Here is a 17,573-nt window from a genome sequence, read left to right on the forward strand (position 1 = left end):
ACATAGACTCTCCTTGTCACCACATCTAAACTGCGCTTGCGGCAATTCTTATCAAACAACCGATCACATTCTGTGGCACTGTGAGATAATGACGGATGCAAGAGATGAATTGTTGGCTGGTTTAAATGTACCAACGAGACCGGTTTGTAATTCGGATCTCGTTTCGAATAAGGTGAATTTCGAGTGTCTGAGGAAGTACACAAAGATCTAGGTTGAGAGATGGTCTGATCTTAGAGCCGAGAATTAGATTAAACTCAATAGCTTTATAATGACAGGTGTTGCTCCTGGCCTTAACGGACGACGAGATTACCTCATTTTATATGTCGCTGGCTGTAATTTTTTTTCTTTCTTTTCATGTATATAGTTATTGTTTTAATCTTCCTGTATATATTTGCGTAGTATTTTATTGGATGTTGTAAATTTTCTCATGTATATAGTTATTGTTCCTATGCTTTATTGATCCATCTCTCTTCTAGGTCGACATGTACAAAACCGAATTATTATAAATTTCTTTGCAATTTTCTTTCTTTTCTTTTTCTGTTTCTATGTTTCACAGAGTGACGTGCTTGCTGGTAGCAGTACTGAACTGTTTTCTTTTTGTTCTGTCCCGGTTTACCCCAACTCTGAGGTGGCATAAGACCTCGTCCGTGTATACACATCTTGGATGACCAAATCACGATGAGGGACTAGTGTCGTCGTCTGCTCGCTGCGCCTCCCCTGGGGACAGGAACTGGACTGAGGATGGGCTGAACGTCGATTGGTGACCTTCCGCCCTGCTTCCAGGTACTCCAACGCTTTCTCCTCATGGTCTTCGGGATTTTTCCCAACCCCAACTCACACTTTTCGTCGAGGCACAACCGGTTTCCTGGCTCAAGGGCGCGGAACCTGGTCCCCGTGAAACCTATCCAATGCCCTGTTTTCTCTCCCTAGGTCTGCCTGTGAGCGGGCGACGACACCCCCCACCACACAAAGAGGCGCACACTTTACCAATGTTGCAGGTGGCTGTGAATTATTATTTGATTTGTTGATACTTTGTACACATGATTTGTTTAAACTAACAAAAAAGATTTATTTTTATTTTTATAGTGAATACCTCACAAGAGTCCCAACTGCTCCCGTCTGGAGCCAGTGAGACTATGGCATCCCCAATTGGGGGATGTTGTGAGGCTGAAGGTAAGTGGGGAAGGGAAAGAGGAAGGTGGGGAAGTACCTGGCTATTCAGATCTAGTCACTAAACACGGCTAAAGCCATTTGGAGCAACGTTTCAATTCTGAATGGTGGTCTTACACCAGGGCGATACTGGTAGTATCTTCCACTCTGTGATCTTACTAACAAGTTACTAATACGCAGCACTTGCATACTGCGAATAACATTGTATGCATGGACATTTTGGAGGTCTTGTTTTGAAATTTTAAATGTGGACTCGCTATATCAAAAAAAATTAGCGTCCTTGCGAGAGCTCTGAAGGGGTACCATCAGTACCTAAAACAGGGCGGGGAAGTGGTGGGCCTCCTCCAGATCTATTTTTTTAGGTATACTGCTGTATTAGCTGCTTCAGCCCAGAACTTTTTTTCTAATTTCGCATTAATAATAATAATAATAATAAATTCTTTATTCCATTAAAAAGTAAGCATCGCGTTTTCTCTATAATAGTTCTATCAGCCCGTTCACAAACACCATTTTGTTCAGGTGTGTATGCAGTTGTCTTCTGGTGTATAATTCCTTCTCTGAGTAAGTAATTCTCCATCTCACCACTACAAAATTCACCACCATTATCTGTGCGTAATATTTTTATTTTTGTTTTCTGACTATTTTCAGTCATTGCTTTAAAATTCTTAAATATATTGAAGACTTCATTTTTATGTTTGTGGACGTATATGAAGGTCATACGACTGTGATCATCAATGAACAAGACAAAATACCTAGCACCACCTATGGACTTCGTTTCCATAGGACCACATACATCTGCAAGTATTGTATGTAGTATTTCTGTACTTATTTTTTCAACATGATGAAATGGTAACCTCATTTGTTTACCTTCGCAACAGGTCACACATTTTGCCATTGTCATATCACTGGTACCCGGGTATCCATCCATATCCATAATCCATCTACAATGCCGTTCTTCATTTTATTTAAATCATTACTGTTAATATGCGCTAACCGCCTGTGCCAAAGATCTGCATTTGCTACAGCAGGTGCTGCCAATATACAATCTGCTACTTTGATGTTTAGCTTGTACACTCCATTTATTGACGTTCCTGTGGCTACCAACACATTCTTAGTGTTACGTATGTAGCATTTGTTTTCACCAAAAACAACATTGTTTCCGTTCTTGATTAGTTCGCTCACTGACAACAGGTTTGTTGTTAAGCTCGGTATGCAAAGCACATCTTTAACCATGATATCGTAGTTGCAGTTAGTTATTATTTGTACATATCCGGAACACAAAACTGGCACTTTCATATTATTCGCGACGGTTATCTCTGATAAATATGGCGTAAAATTTGCGTGTTTTATCCACTCTTTGTTGGCCGTCATATGTGCACTTGCGCCACTGTCAATGTACCATTCGTTTTTATTGTATACTCCGTTCAAAAAACTACACTAAAAGCATTTGATTGTTTGTTTTTTTGTAACACTGGACACTGGTTTCGATAATGACCGGTCTGTTTACATTTGTAACAAGTGATGGTCTTGTCACCTGTCACTTTTGAATTTTTCGATGACGTCGCGCCATTTTTAAATTTCTGCTTGTAGCTTTTATTTGCAGCAAATGCTGCGCCGCTGGAATCCACTTCATTCTTTGAAACCTCCATATCAATCAACTTAGATTTGGCTTGAATTTTTCTGGCAGACCTGCGAGAAGTAACGATCCGACCCATTCTTCTGTAATTGTAAATCCTGTGCCCTTCAATCTCTGAGCTGTTTCGACCACTTGCGTGACGTATGAAGTCATGGAATCACAATTTTCTTGTCGTAACGAGATTAAATGTCTTAGTAGAGATATTTTACGAAAAGCCTGAGTCATCAAATATAGACCTCAGTTTAATCCATAACTCTAAAGTTGTTTTTGTTTCCTTAATATGCACGTACAATCCAGGGTCAGTAGTTAAAACTAGCTTCGCCTTGGCTCTTGCGTCATCTGATGCTTTTGACTCGAAATTTTTATCTGGCTCCGACTTGATATAGTTTGCGAGGTTGTCAAGCACCAATAGATTTTCGACCGCAAAACTCCACTGATCATAATTCTGGCGTCCTGTCAGCTTCTCAATACTTTGAAAATAGTTTACAGCCATATTTCCACGAAAAGTCAACAATTTTCGACTGTTTTATACTAAATTCACACAGTAAAAACCGAAATATATGGATATTTCCCCATAACCTATTAAAACACGTTGCTTTTCGCAATAGACAAAAGAATAATTTTTATTGTTCTTGAAATTTATTTCAAATGTTACACATTGTTTCAATATAGATGGCGCCACTAAACACATTTGATAATTTTGTTACCATTATTCTAATATGAACCTTTTGAAATAACCAGAATGGCCTAATTAGCATGATGCGACTATGACCTAAATAGAAAAGAACATACAAGTCAATAAAGGTTAGAAGAGCATATTTTTAACGTGATTAATGAAAAAAATACAGTTATAAATAGTCCGGATTTAGAAAAAATGAGGACAGTTTTTGAAAATTTGAAAGTAAGTTGCAGAGTAAGTCCGTCACGATATTTTAAACAAAAAGTGGTCAAATTAATTTAGACAGTTTTTGGCATTTTTTGAGAAGTGAATTTGCAGAGTAAATACGTCGCGGTAATTTAAACAATTAAATTCAGACTTGGGAGAGCTTGTCCGATACCTCAAGATAAACAAATCTCAAATCAAAGTAGTAAAGTGTTCAATTTAAAATTAAAGAATTTCAACAGTTTCGCTGAGTCTGAGCAGAAAGTGTAATTACGACGTGTGCTTTCGAGCATGAATTGTTGTTTAGTAAAAAACAGTCCCGTGGGTTTTTTGATTTCGATAAAGTCACGGGTTAAGAATAAATTTATGAATAAAAATAATGAAACCTAAAATTCTTTCTCGGGCAGAATAAAAAACGCAATTTTTATGATTTTAATAAAGTCACCTGTTAAAAATAGATTTATAATTAAAATATTGTACCTAAAAGTTTTTCTCTAACAAAATAAAACGCAAGTGTTAAGATTTAAATAAAAACAAAACTGGATTACCACAAACATATGCATTAATGACGGATAGGGGGAGTCCCCTTTATATGAATTTCAAAACCAAAAAATATAACACAACGCTGAAACAGAGCATTATTGCGAAAATAACTCTTAAGATCTTGTTACTGTATGCTCCATAAGGGGATCGAAAGGCTTAGCTAGGGTTTCCTTTTTAAGGTATGCCTCCTAAAGGGCGCCACCACTAGCTTAGGAAAATTGAAGGACAATGACTAGGATGCTACAAAATTTTACAAAGCATACGGAAGAAATCATCATTATTTTTACGTAGGTGGAAATATTAGGAGCATCACAATGTTACCCCCGAAAAACTAATAAGCGAACTATCGGATATCCGTATAATATAACATAGTATATTTATAAACACAGTTCATACATCAATGCATGAACACTTCAATTAGATCACTTCCCTTCCCTATTAACAAGAGTTCCAACTGCTTCCAACCGTCTGGAGCCAAAGAGACCATGGCATCCCCGATTGGGGTATGTTGTAAGGCTGACGGTACTGCATGACTATTCAGATCTGGTCACCAAACACGGTCAAAGCTACTTTAAGCAACGTTTTAATTCTGAAAGGTGGTCTTACATCAGGGCGATACTGAGAGTATTATTCACTCTGGAACGTGCCGCAAGTATACTATATATTATTTTCAATTAGGAATTTGTGAAATAACTAAAAATAAAGCCACTTAAATTGACTTCAGATTTAAACGCGCGACCTCCGGCTTGCCAGTTGAGTGGCTTTACTTCTCGACCGCGGCGGAGGCCGCCCAAATCACGCGAAGAATACCATTGATCTTGTAAGTAAATCAGTTCTTACCGAAAATATAAAACACTAAAAGTATCATACAAATAAAAATAGGGTAGAGGTAAATAAAATCCAAATAAGTAACATCAATATGGACTAACCACACATTGAACGCCAAGACAGCTATAACAATAATAAAATAAGTCAAATATACGGACTAACCACACCTTGAACGCTGAGACAGCTATCGCAATAATAAAGCAAGTCATTAATACGGACTAACCGCGGTTTAATAATGACATTGACCGCCAAAACAATTTAATCAATATACAATCACAAAATTAAAAAATGGAATTCTTATTGTCTTGTTGTAAAATTGTTCTACCTTCAATGTAACAACATTTCCGTCGATTTGCATGCACCGAGTTTTAATAGAAAAATGACCATTGTTTTTTGTAGTCAAATAATTCTTAAGCTTTATTGCGAACACGTTGTAAATAAGTTCATTTGAGATTGTTTTGACGATTTAAGGCGTCTTAACCAGCGGCTGAGAATTCAAATTTCGTTAAAAGACGGTCTCGCGATCGGACGTTTTTTTAGAACAAGACAGAAATACCGAATTCATTCCACTGCGAGCCGTACACCCGCGCGGCTACAGGATGGTTCCGATCAAATAACAATTATTGTTGTAGAATTCTCGGTTGTAGCCTTCTTCCTAATAAGTAGTTACATACATATTTGTAAATTATACGTCTAAGTGCATACACATAAATAAATACAAATGCTGTGCGTTGACATGGTAGATATAAAATATGTAGGTATATGAATACACATTAAAAAAAAATTCTAATGTTTGTTTAATTTGTTTTTTTTTTTTTAATTTTTACATAGGTTTTCCAAAAGTGAGTACAAATCTTTTGTTTAACATATTTATTCGTTTCTCCGTAAGGTACTACCAGTAAGTTTTATTTCTTATACTTATCTTTAAAGTATTACTTGATTTGATACGTATGATATTGAAAATAGGGTTTATTCCTAACAACTGAAGTAGTGTATACATTAAAACTAGGTTTTATTTCCAACTATTTTCTACGGTACCTACCTACATATGTAGTTATGCGATTGCATAATATTGTATCGCTTTCATGTATTTATTTTCATGGGTAACAGAGGTTGGAAGACCTGAATCGTCTAATTTTCGAAATGTTATTTGATTCACGAGGTAAATTTCGATTGAAAAATCATAGGTAAGTATGTCAAAAATAACCTCGTCTTTTTTCATAAAACAAGAAGCTCACATTCATTATGAAACTGACAAAAAGTAACACAAAAAATATAAAATATGTTGAATTATACCAATAGTGAATTGGACAATAGAATAGAAATTATGAACAAAAACATGATTTGCATCGCACATCACGAATCAAAATTCATTTGGTTCGTAGCACTTTTTGACCACCAATCACAAACAGTTTCATGTACTTTGGCATAAGTTTTAACATTTATACATTAAACATCGATGACAGACATAAACTCCTGATAGTCCATAGTTGATTCTTTTCCATGGAAATTAAACAACACAAAATTATCGCCAAATGTTATAAAAAATATGTGCGTATTCTGACTGATTCTTTCAAACGACCCTGTAGCATAAAAAGTACATGGATAATTAAATATCACTAACCATTGTTTTTTCTGAAACTATATCTCCCACGTACGTTTTTGATGTCGTAATTTGTGTTTTCTAATAAAAAATTTTTCCAAGGGTATTTCCCTCCTCATTTTTAAGCGAGGAATTTCTTTAAAATGTTATTAACTAGACTGGCACAGACTACGCGTCCGCTCGCCGCCCGGTCGCGGAGGAGACTGACAAAATTTTGTCTTGTGCCGAGTAAATAAAAATGCACAAACGCGAATCGAAATTAATTACTACTATATACTTTAAGAATATATATTTTTTGGTGATAAACTATTTCTAATGTTTCAATAATGTCCTGGTAAATTATTTTGTAAAAAAATCTGAACTATATCGATTTGTAAGACCATAAATAAATAGTCAAAAAGAGGGATTTTCGTCAGAAAACGCGTGCTCGGATTTATTTATTAGTAATTTTATTTGAAATAAAAACAAAATTCTTATAAATACTTTTGGTAGATAATTTATTGATTGTTTGTACTGTATAATTTTTTGATTTGAAATATTTGTTGTATAATACAAATTCACCTTTGAAAATGCAACAAATTTGCGCATCGACCAACGGTAACACTTTATTATGATATGAAAATAACATTATTTGGTAGACGATATTTCGAAATCAATTTGTGTTTGTTTGAATAAAAGTGTCCATACGTCTAAAACTGGTCTAAAAAATGACAAATTTCAGGTCAAGTCTACCTATTTCGCCTTAATGTAAATTCTTTCCTAAAGAATAATAACAATGTATAAAAGAAAGTGGTAGTTACCGAGAGCTTGGGCTTCTTGCCGGTCTCCGCGTCTCTCTGCGCCTTGCGGCCCATGGCGTCCACATCCTTGGTGCGGATGAGTCGGGCAAACAGCGTCAGTCCGTCACGCTTCAGCGCGTTCCGGTCCACTTCGTTCAGCTTTGCACTGCAACAATAACACAACAGATCACTCAGTATTTAGTCGTACACACATCTTCAGTGGACAGCGATCTTCCACTCAGCGGTTGGAAACAACTTCATTATACAGCTCAATATAGTGATATTCTCCTGTAACGAGGGAATGCTTCGCATTCAGTTTCTAACAGCTCAATATAGTCTAATTCTCCTGTAACAAGGGAATACTTCCCATTCAGTTCGTAACAGATCAATATTGTGTAATTCTCCTGTAACAAGTGAATATTTCCCATTCAGTTCGTAACATATCAATATAGTGATATTCTCCTGTAACGAGGGAATACTTCCCATTCAGTTTGTAACAGCTCAATAAAGTGTAATTCTCCTGTAACAAGGGAATACTTCCCATTCAGTTCGTAACAGCTCAATGTAGTGATATTCTCCTGTAACGAGGGAAAAATAATTAATAATCCTCAAATGAAAAATGTGAAACAGAAAATTTTCGGTCGCATCTAGGAATTGAACCCAGTACCTTATCCTTACCGGGGCTTCTTGATTAACTATTACAGTTTGAGGTTTTACCCAATAATTTATTCCGATATAAAAATATTGAATAGTAAAAAACTCCTTTTTAAAAAATCCATTTTGTATTTCTAACTTAAATACCAGTAAATAGTAAAATTTCGACCCGAAAACCTCCGAATAAACATTCAAATATTTCAAAATGTCAGCATCGAACTGCTTATTTTTAATTTGAGTTGATGTTTACAAAGTATTGTTTATTTTGACCTTTGAAAATTACTGGATATCATAATTTGTAGGATTTGTGAAACTTAAAGTATTGGTTAACACCGTTAGTAAACTGGAAAAATTACGTCATCTGTCAAAAATGTATGCCTAAGGAATGCGAGTTTCAAATATAGAATTACTATTTAGTAAAATAAATTTAAAAAAAAAAACTAATCATCACTCAGAGACTGTCACTTCTATTTAAAAAAATAAATTAAATGGATGATATTTACAACATAATTGATTTGGCTGACAATAATGAACCTAACATAACATTAGAAGATTCACATTCTTGCAAAAAATTTTTGAGGAATTCAAAAATTTCTTTTTTGTGCATGAATATTAGAAGTTTAAGCAAAAATTTTGTTACTATGCTTGATTGCATTAATCATCGTCTAGAAGTATTAGTCTTCAAAGAAACTTGGCTGGTCAGTTTGATTAATATGCCTATCATTCTTGAGTATGTAGTCTACAAAACAAAGATGAACTATTTGCAAAACGATGGAGTAGCTATCTATATAAGTTGGAATAATCAAATGCCTCAGAACACGTGATAAATTCCACAATAAATGTAGAAGAGAAATCTATAACAAAGAACTGTTGGAATACTATAAACGGTATCGGAATTGGTGTTCAAAGATAATACGAAAAACAAAACAAGCATACTAAAGAAGAAAATTGGATGAAGTCAATGGTAACATTAAACAACAGTGGAAGATTATATCAACCTACAAAAGGAACAAACTACCATAAAAAAATTGAAAATTAATAATATTATTACTTCAATGAAAGAGAGTCCAAATACAATTACTAATCATATAAATAACTTCTTCAGTCACATTGGTCCAAACTTCGCTAATAATTTATGCAGTGCTAATAAAACTAGTGAGATGTGTCTTGTGAATGATTTTAAATCTGAACTTCACGTTGCAGGGCACAATTTTTATTTTAAACCAACTAGCATTTCTGAAGTCACAAATGTGATAAATGATTTAAAAATGTATTTCTCGTGCGGTATTGATTTTTTAAGTATCATGGTGTATAAAATGCATGTATCCGAATTTGCTGGTCGCATATCGCACCTTGTAAATATTAGCTTCGAGAGTGGGGTGTTCCCTTCTCATTGTAAGAAAGTTGAGGGTATTGTCCAAAGTCATTAGTGCGTTAGACTATAGAGACAAAACTTTGACTGTGTTCTTAAATCTTTCAAAGGCATTTGATACGGTGACCCATTGATTACTCCTCAAAATATTATCTTCTCTGGGCATTCATAGTAGAGAACTAGGCTGGTTCACATCCTATCTATGTGATAGAAAGCAACAAGTAGAGATAAATAATCATTTAAGCAATAGCAACCCAATCTTTTTTGGGGTTCCGCAAGGTAGTGTTCTTGTACCAATATTATTTTTAATCTACATTAATGATTTGTGTAATTTAGATATTCCAGGTAACATTTTTAGTTTCGCAGACGATACTGCTTTAATATTTGAGGGTAAAACCTGGAGAGATGCTTTTAACAAATGTGACTTAGGCTTAAGAGCAGTAAAAAGTTGGCTGAATAATAACATCTTAAATGTGAATACAATAAAAATTGAATATGTGACATTTAGTATATCATCACAAAGTCAGCCTTCTGACACTCATAATCTAATTATACATAATTATCTGCTAAATTGTAATTGCCACCCCTTGGAAAGTGTAGATTGTATCATGAATCTAGGTGTAAAGATTGATAAATTTCTAAGGTGGAATGACCATATCGATATGTTAACAAAGAATATCAGGAGACTTACATTTATTTTTAAAGAACTTCGACACATATTAGACAAAGATAGATTAAAAACTGTCTATTTTGCCTTAGTCCAATCTCGGCTTCCTTATAACATAGTATGCTGGGGGATCATGTCTACAGACCAATGTTGAATCACTAAATATTACTCAAAAATTGATCCTTAAAGTCATTAACAAAAAAAAATCTGTTATCCATCCAACCTACTTTATAAGGAATATAATGTTAGGTGTATAAAACAGCTATATATCACTCAAATACTTCGATTTTTTACCAATATTAAATTTGCTGAAAGAACACAACAAACGCGGACAACTAGAATTAGCTCTACATTGAACTTTGTGGCGGTACATACTAAAACTTCTTTTGGTCAAAGAAATTATTTATATCAGGCACCACTTATGTTTAATATTTTTCCAAATCATATTAAATCTACCAATTCCTTAGTTAAATTAAAAAGTTAATTAAGATTTTTGCATTGACAGACGATTGTTTTAATATTTTTTCATCCTTGTAAATTTTTAAATAAAATTTTATATAAGTCCCACTTGCTAAAACTGAATGTCACCCTATCTGTCTTTATTATCTACTTTGCTTCTTCTTTTGAATAATGATTAATGATTAGTTATGGTTCAAATATTGTTACCATATACTGTCAAATTACCCATCTGGTAACACATCTATTACTTATTTTTTCTTTAATTTTGAAATATTTTGTGTTTGTTTGTAGAATTACTTTATGTTTGTAATTACTCTTATGTTTGCTTCACTCAAATGTAAATTGTTAACATCGATACAGGCTTAGTCCTAGTGAGGTTGATTTATATGTGAAAAAAACGTGTTTTATGTATAATGAGATGCAATAAATAAATAAATAAAAATCCTAGTGCTAGAGATCATTGAATTACCATATCACAAAGTGACAAAATTAAATATATTACACAAATTACCATATCACAAAATTACCATATCACATATTACAAAGTGACTTAGATAGGCTCTGCAACTACTGCACAGCTAATTATTTGGACCTCAATGTTTCAAAATGCCACACTATGTCCTTCACCAGAAACAAGCATATAATTAACTTTCCCTATTCACTCCGCGATGAACCCGTGATCTCAAAAACCGAATGTAAGGACCTTGGAGTCTACGTAGATAGTAAACTTATATTTAATACGCACATTTCTTCAATCACTGCTAGATCTTACAAAATGTTAGGTTTCATACTGCGTCTGAGTAAATTATTTAAAAATTCACGTACGCTAGTAATGCTTTATTCCTCACTAGTCAGAAGTACACTGGAATATGCATCGCCTGTCTGGAATCCCAAATACACTTACTATGTCAATAATATAGAGCGCATACAAAATAAATTTATTGAGAACCTAGGTTATAAATACAACAATAATTATATCTGCACTCTCCAATCCCTGAAATCCAGGCGAACGGTAGCTGACATGACATTTCTCCATAAAATAATACACAACGAAATAGACTGCTCAGAACTTCTATCCCAAATAAATTTTAACACCCCATCTAAGAGAACTCGACACACCAACCTTTTTTACACAAATAGTAATAATACAAACGCTGCAGCCAATTCCCCTATTTCTCGCATCCTTCAAACATTCAACTCAATTCAAACAAGCACAAGTACCGATATATTTTTTGATTCTCTCCCTCTATTTAAGAAAAACTTTTTTAGCACACTAAATTCGCCAACATAACACATACAACCACACACAGACACACACGCACACGTACACACACACAAACACTCACACACACCTCTCTCCTTCCCCAGCACACTAATTAACTTAACTTAAAAATGTAACTTAACCGTAAATGTATAATATACCTCCTATGTATATATGTCAGCGACATGTCATTGGTACCAATTATTATACTAACTTTTATAACTTTGTAACTATTGTCATCTATGTAATTATGTACTGTTTGTTTCTGCAATAAACAAAAATAAAAATAAAATAAATCACAAAGTATCAGTATTGACCGGTCAGTGGCTGAGTTGGCAACGCGCTTGGGTTTCACCCAGACGTAGTAAGTTTAATTCCTCGGCTAGCCTCCATTACAGCACAAGCAACATTTCCCGCTTGCTGTGGTGGTAGTGGGAGATTTTCAAATATTGTCAGGTTATTCGTAACCCGAAAATGTTTGTCTTTCTTTTTGAAAAAATCTGCTTCATAATATGAAAATGGTAAGAATATGTTGTTCAATCGACGTGCTCCGTAACCGCTCCGATTTGGACACAAGGTGCATTCTGAAATGAGTTAGTTCGCTTCTGCTTGAAAAGTGCTGAAATGAGACTTTATTAGGTACCTCTATTAGGAAGGTGTTCTCTAGGTATTCATTAAAGGTTTAAAACTTGTTTGTTATTCGGCTCGGTTCGGCTGATTTCCGTGGCTAACATTACAATACATGTGCGATCTTGTCTCTGCACGAATAAAATATTACTAATTAATTAAAAACCTGGTCAAATTATTCGTATTCCTGTTAAAACGGGACTGCAGGCCTTTAACGAATGAATTCACAGGTTTCTCAACAAACTGCCGGTAATACACGAATATGTTAAAGCGATGTTATGAATGTTCTGATGTCATTAAAGAAATTACGTGCCATCGCGTTTTTAACATTACTTACATAAATATATATGTGTGTAATATGAACGTGTGATGTGGGTGATATGGGCTAAAAGCGGAAGGCTTCCATCCTGCTGACCATGACGTCATAATAATTTGCTGACGCACATTGCTGTGTTTCTACATAAGGTCACTATCAATCAACGTCCCTCGCCAGAGCTGCAAGCCATCTCCGTAATGCTCTGCAAACACTCCGGCCGAGGGGAAATATAAAATTTAAGGAAAAACACTCACAGTCATAACTACAAAGCACAAAAGCTACAAGCTGGACTACAATTCAGAATCGAAACGTCGGAGCTTGATGTGGCAGGTGTTAGCCATTAGTGACCAGAAATTATAATTCTCAACCTTCCCCTTTCCTATATACTTCCCCTCACCACTCTCGCTAGTCTTATAATGAGTACTCTTTCGTCTAGACACATTTTTTTACATTAATTCCGCACAGGAAGCACTAAGGCAGATAATTTCCCTCAGGGCCTATGTCATCTTTGGGGATGCTGTGCGGAAGGTATTTTTAAGTAAAGGAATAAGAGGAAGTTCTGGGGAAGGGGAAAGGTTGGGTTGGAATCTGGAGGTCAGTGTGTCCAAGAGTGTATCCATCCCTACCACTGCGGTGCAAGTCGAGAGAGTCCGGCCAAGGAGGTCAGAATGTCTCCCTCAGCGTGAAACTAGTGAGCCGACGCGTCCGCCAACATGACCCGGAAACCCTTGCGAAGGTCACTAAACGTGGAGAACCACTTAGCGTGACCTTTGGAAGAGCTGTTGGTTATCGAAATAAACGGTGTGCTAAGAATACTTGGCAGTATTCGGGAATTAATAAGTATTCGGGATCGCTGGCCATGTTTAATATGTTTTTTTTAAAATAGAACATTTGATTAACCTAAATTACTATAAAAGGAGATTACTGCATTTTAGAAAAATAATTAATTTTAGCATTTTCATATTTGACTACGTAAAATGAAAATTCGCTTTCATTGTATAGGATGACAGCCATTTCAAATAAATTCTATCCTTTGGTATTCTTAATTCTAAATAAGTGGCTAGAAAACGAACGGCTAGAGAAAATTGGATAATGTAAATATATATAATGTATTTCAACATTCCGGCTAATTAGTCACTACCCAAAAAGTATAGATTATTTATTTCGGCATTATTATTATTACATAACCTATCCTATCATATCCTAGCATAACCTGTCCTAACCAAACGTAACCTTACCTAAACTAACCTAAGCTAACCTAACCCAACTTATCTTATCCTAACCTAACCTAACCTACCCTAACTTAACCAAATCTATCAAAACCTAACCTAACCCATCCATACCTAACCTAACCTAACCGCATCCAGGGAAAATAGAAAAATAAGATATTACGATCGAGTTAGAGAAGGGAAATACAATTAACGAAGATCCAATATAAATTTACACAGACAAAAGCAAACAAGACGGTAAAGTAGGCGCCGGAACGGTATTTGTACCAAGTAGTTGGGCAAGATTGGGTTTCGGAGTCTTATAAAATTAGAAGATTACTTTACAGTTTACCAAGTGGAAATATTGGTTATTCAAATAGTCATAGAATGGTTAGAAACATAAGTATAATAGGCAAAAATATTACTAGAGTACTACGGAAAAAAAAATTGGGAAAAAAATTTAGGAACATGCCGAGAAAATAAAAACCATTTAAAATTTCAATGGGTTGGAACCACAAAGGTTAAGAAGGAAATGGCAGATGCAGCAGCAAAAAAGGGAGGATAATTTTAAAAAATTTCCAGACGAGTTATACGGTATGGTACTTCAAATCTATACAGAAATTTATACTTAAAAAAGAAACAGAAAATAAATGGAACAATAGATATACGGAGAAAATTACGGGTATAATCACTAAGAAATATTGACCAAATATAAACATGGCTCTTCAAAAGAAACGCGCAAAACAGTTTCAATGCAATAAAGCTGACAGGACGCGGTGGTTTTAAATAATACCTCTAGCGTTTTAAGTCAATAGATTTTTTGATTCGGACAGGTTCAAATTAAATTCCACACTGAAAAACTACGTAATAACGGAACAGAATAGGACTGAAATTTGGAAACCAAGCAAAATGTAGTAACATACTTAGAAAAAATTAACAAAATAATAAATTAATTAAATAAATAAAAAAATATATGAAAGTACAAAATAATAAAAAAGAATAAGGAGAAACTTTTTTTTAACAAGCCAGGTACCCGCAGAAAATACAAACAATATATATTTTTTTTAAACATTACCTAACCCAACTTATTCTTTTGTATTTCTTCGGCAGTGACTATGTAACAATTTCTTAACATTTTTGTTTTATTGAGTTTTATTTTCTAATGTACAATTGTTACTTAAATTTTCTTTACTTTGTTTCAGGTTTCGACACAACCTAACCCAACCTATTATATCCTAACCTAACCTATACCTATTTTTTTAAAATTACATTATTTATAAAATATGCCTAAATATCTTTATTTTACTTTCAGAATTCGGCCAAAATATACCTAATTTGTATAGTAAATAATGGTAACTATAGCCAGTCGTATGGTATCAGGAATACCAACATAAGAAAATGTTATCAACAGAAGTTATTTTGGCTGATATCCCATACAAGAAAGCGAATTTTCATTTCTCGTAATTAAAAATTGAAATTAATAATTTCCCGAATGCAATTAGTTTCCTTTTATAGTAATTAAGGTAAATCAAAAGTTTTTATTTAAAAAAAAGTCGTACTAAACTTTTCAATAAAATGGTTGAATTTTAACAGAAAAATAGTTTTTCATTATTTGGTTCTTGTAACTGAATTTATTTAAATCATGTTTTATAAATTTCCTTTTATGTACTTTTTTATTTATTATTAACAGAGTAATAACAAATAATACATAATGATAGAAGTATGTAAGAACATCAGTAAGTGTACAGTAGACAGAGAAAATTAAGAAAATTACAGAGTAATAATAAAATACTAGCTTTTTGCCCGTTGCAGGCAACTAATGGGTAAAAATTAAGCAAGGAGTGTGGGTCTACTAAAAATTTAAAAAAAGACATGGATATTTTGAGAAAAAAAATGCCAAGGAGCTTTCTGATCATTTTTTCACTGAGCAATTCGGATTTTGTAAGTCGAGACGCGTAATTTGATACCCATATCGTATGTACGGTTTTTGCCACCGACATTCTTCAAAAGTTGTTATTTTGAAAAAAGAATTGCTCAATTAACACGCAAAATTTAAAAACTTTTAAAAATGTAATATGTATTTTGGCATATAAATGAAACTATGAGTGTGTGACCACAAATATATTAAAATATATGTATGGATTGAAAGAAATGGATATTTTGAGAAAAAAAAGTGCCAAGGAGCTTTCTGATCATTTTTTCAGTGAGCCATTCGGATTTTGTAAGTCGAGACGCGTAATTTGATACCCATATCGTATGTACGGTTTTTGTCACCGACATTCTTCAAAAGTTGTTATTTTGAAAAAAGAATTGCTCAATTAACACGCAAAATTTAAAAATGTAATATGTATTTTGGCATATAAATGAAACTATGAGTGTGTGACCACAAATATATTAAAATATATGTATGGATAGAAAGAAATGGATATTTTGAGAAAAAAAAGTGCCAAGGAGCTTTCTGATCATTTTTTCACTGAGCCATTGGGATTTTGTAATTCGAGACGCGTAATTTGATACCCATATCGTATGTACGGTTTTTCGTATGACTCTACCCGGTACCATCTGTGTAGGTACCTGCACCACCACTACCACTACCACTACCACTCCTACTTCTTCTACTACTCCTACTCCTACTCCTACTCCTACTCCTACTCCTACTCCTACTCCTACTCCTACTCCTACTCCTACTCCTACTCCTACTTCTTCTACTACTCCTACTCCTACTCCTACTCCTACTCCTACTCCTACTCCTACTCCTACTCCTACTCCTACTCCTACTCCTACTCCTACTCCTACTCCTACTCCTACTCCTACTCCTACTCCTACTCCTACTCCTACTCCTACTCCTACTCCTACTCCTACTCCTACTCCTACTCCTACTCCTACTCCTACTCCTACTCCTACTCCTACTCCTACTCCTACTCCTACTCCTACTCCTACTCCTACTCCTACTCCTACTCCTACTCCTACTCCTACTCCTACTCCTACTCCTACTACTTCTCCTACTACTACTACTCCTACTACTACTCATACTCCTACTCCTACTCCTACTACTCCTACTCCTACTCCTACTCCTACTCCTAATCCTACTCCTACTACTACTACTACTCCTACTCCTACTACTACTACTACTCCTACTACTACTGCTACTACTACTTTGTACAATTTATAAATTTGCGTGACGCTATCGATGTAGTTTTTCACTACGGGGCGATATATACCAACCGTCCAATGACGGTGTACAATGGTATGTTATTTGAAATGATCTGCATAAGGGTGAGTATATAATACATGTTCCAGGCTGTTAATTAATACCTCCATATTTGAGAATAAGTCGTGTTTAGGGAGAGATGTAATAATTGTTTATATCTCATGTAATATGGCGGACTGAGATTGCACCATCCTCCTTGTCTTGCTGGATTCATAACATAAATACATATGTTGCCACAAGCGGAATTCAATGAGAGGAAAGACGGACACCGAGCCGGGAAAATAGAAAAGCCGGAATGTTCCGCAAACGGAAGAGTTATGGCGTATTTAGTATTTAAACCTGCATATTTGTGTGAA

At 34.6% G+C, this 17,573-nt stretch overlaps 1 protein-coding gene across 1 annotated transcript in view; it reads right to left on the minus strand.

Annotated features, from left to right (window-relative positions):
- Nucleotides 1–17,573, minus strand: part of LOC149409489 (solute carrier family 7 member 14) — a 231,573-nt gene that overhangs the window by 110,419 nt on the left and 103,581 nt on the right. Inside the window, exon 2 of the mRNA XM_089649803.1 lies at nt 7,464–7,608. Coding sequence (XP_089505929.1) covers nt 7,464–7,608 — 145 coding nt within the window. The remainder of the gene's footprint in view (nt 1–7,463; nt 7,609–17,573) is intronic.

Source organism: Hesperophylax consimilis, chromosome 31 (assembly GCF_061612785.1).
Source record: "Hesperophylax consimilis isolate HC1 chromosome 31, BYU_Hcon_1.0, whole genome shotgun sequence".
In the NCBI taxonomy this organism is placed as follows: domain Eukaryota; kingdom Metazoa; phylum Arthropoda; class Insecta; order Trichoptera; family Limnephilidae; genus Hesperophylax; species Hesperophylax consimilis.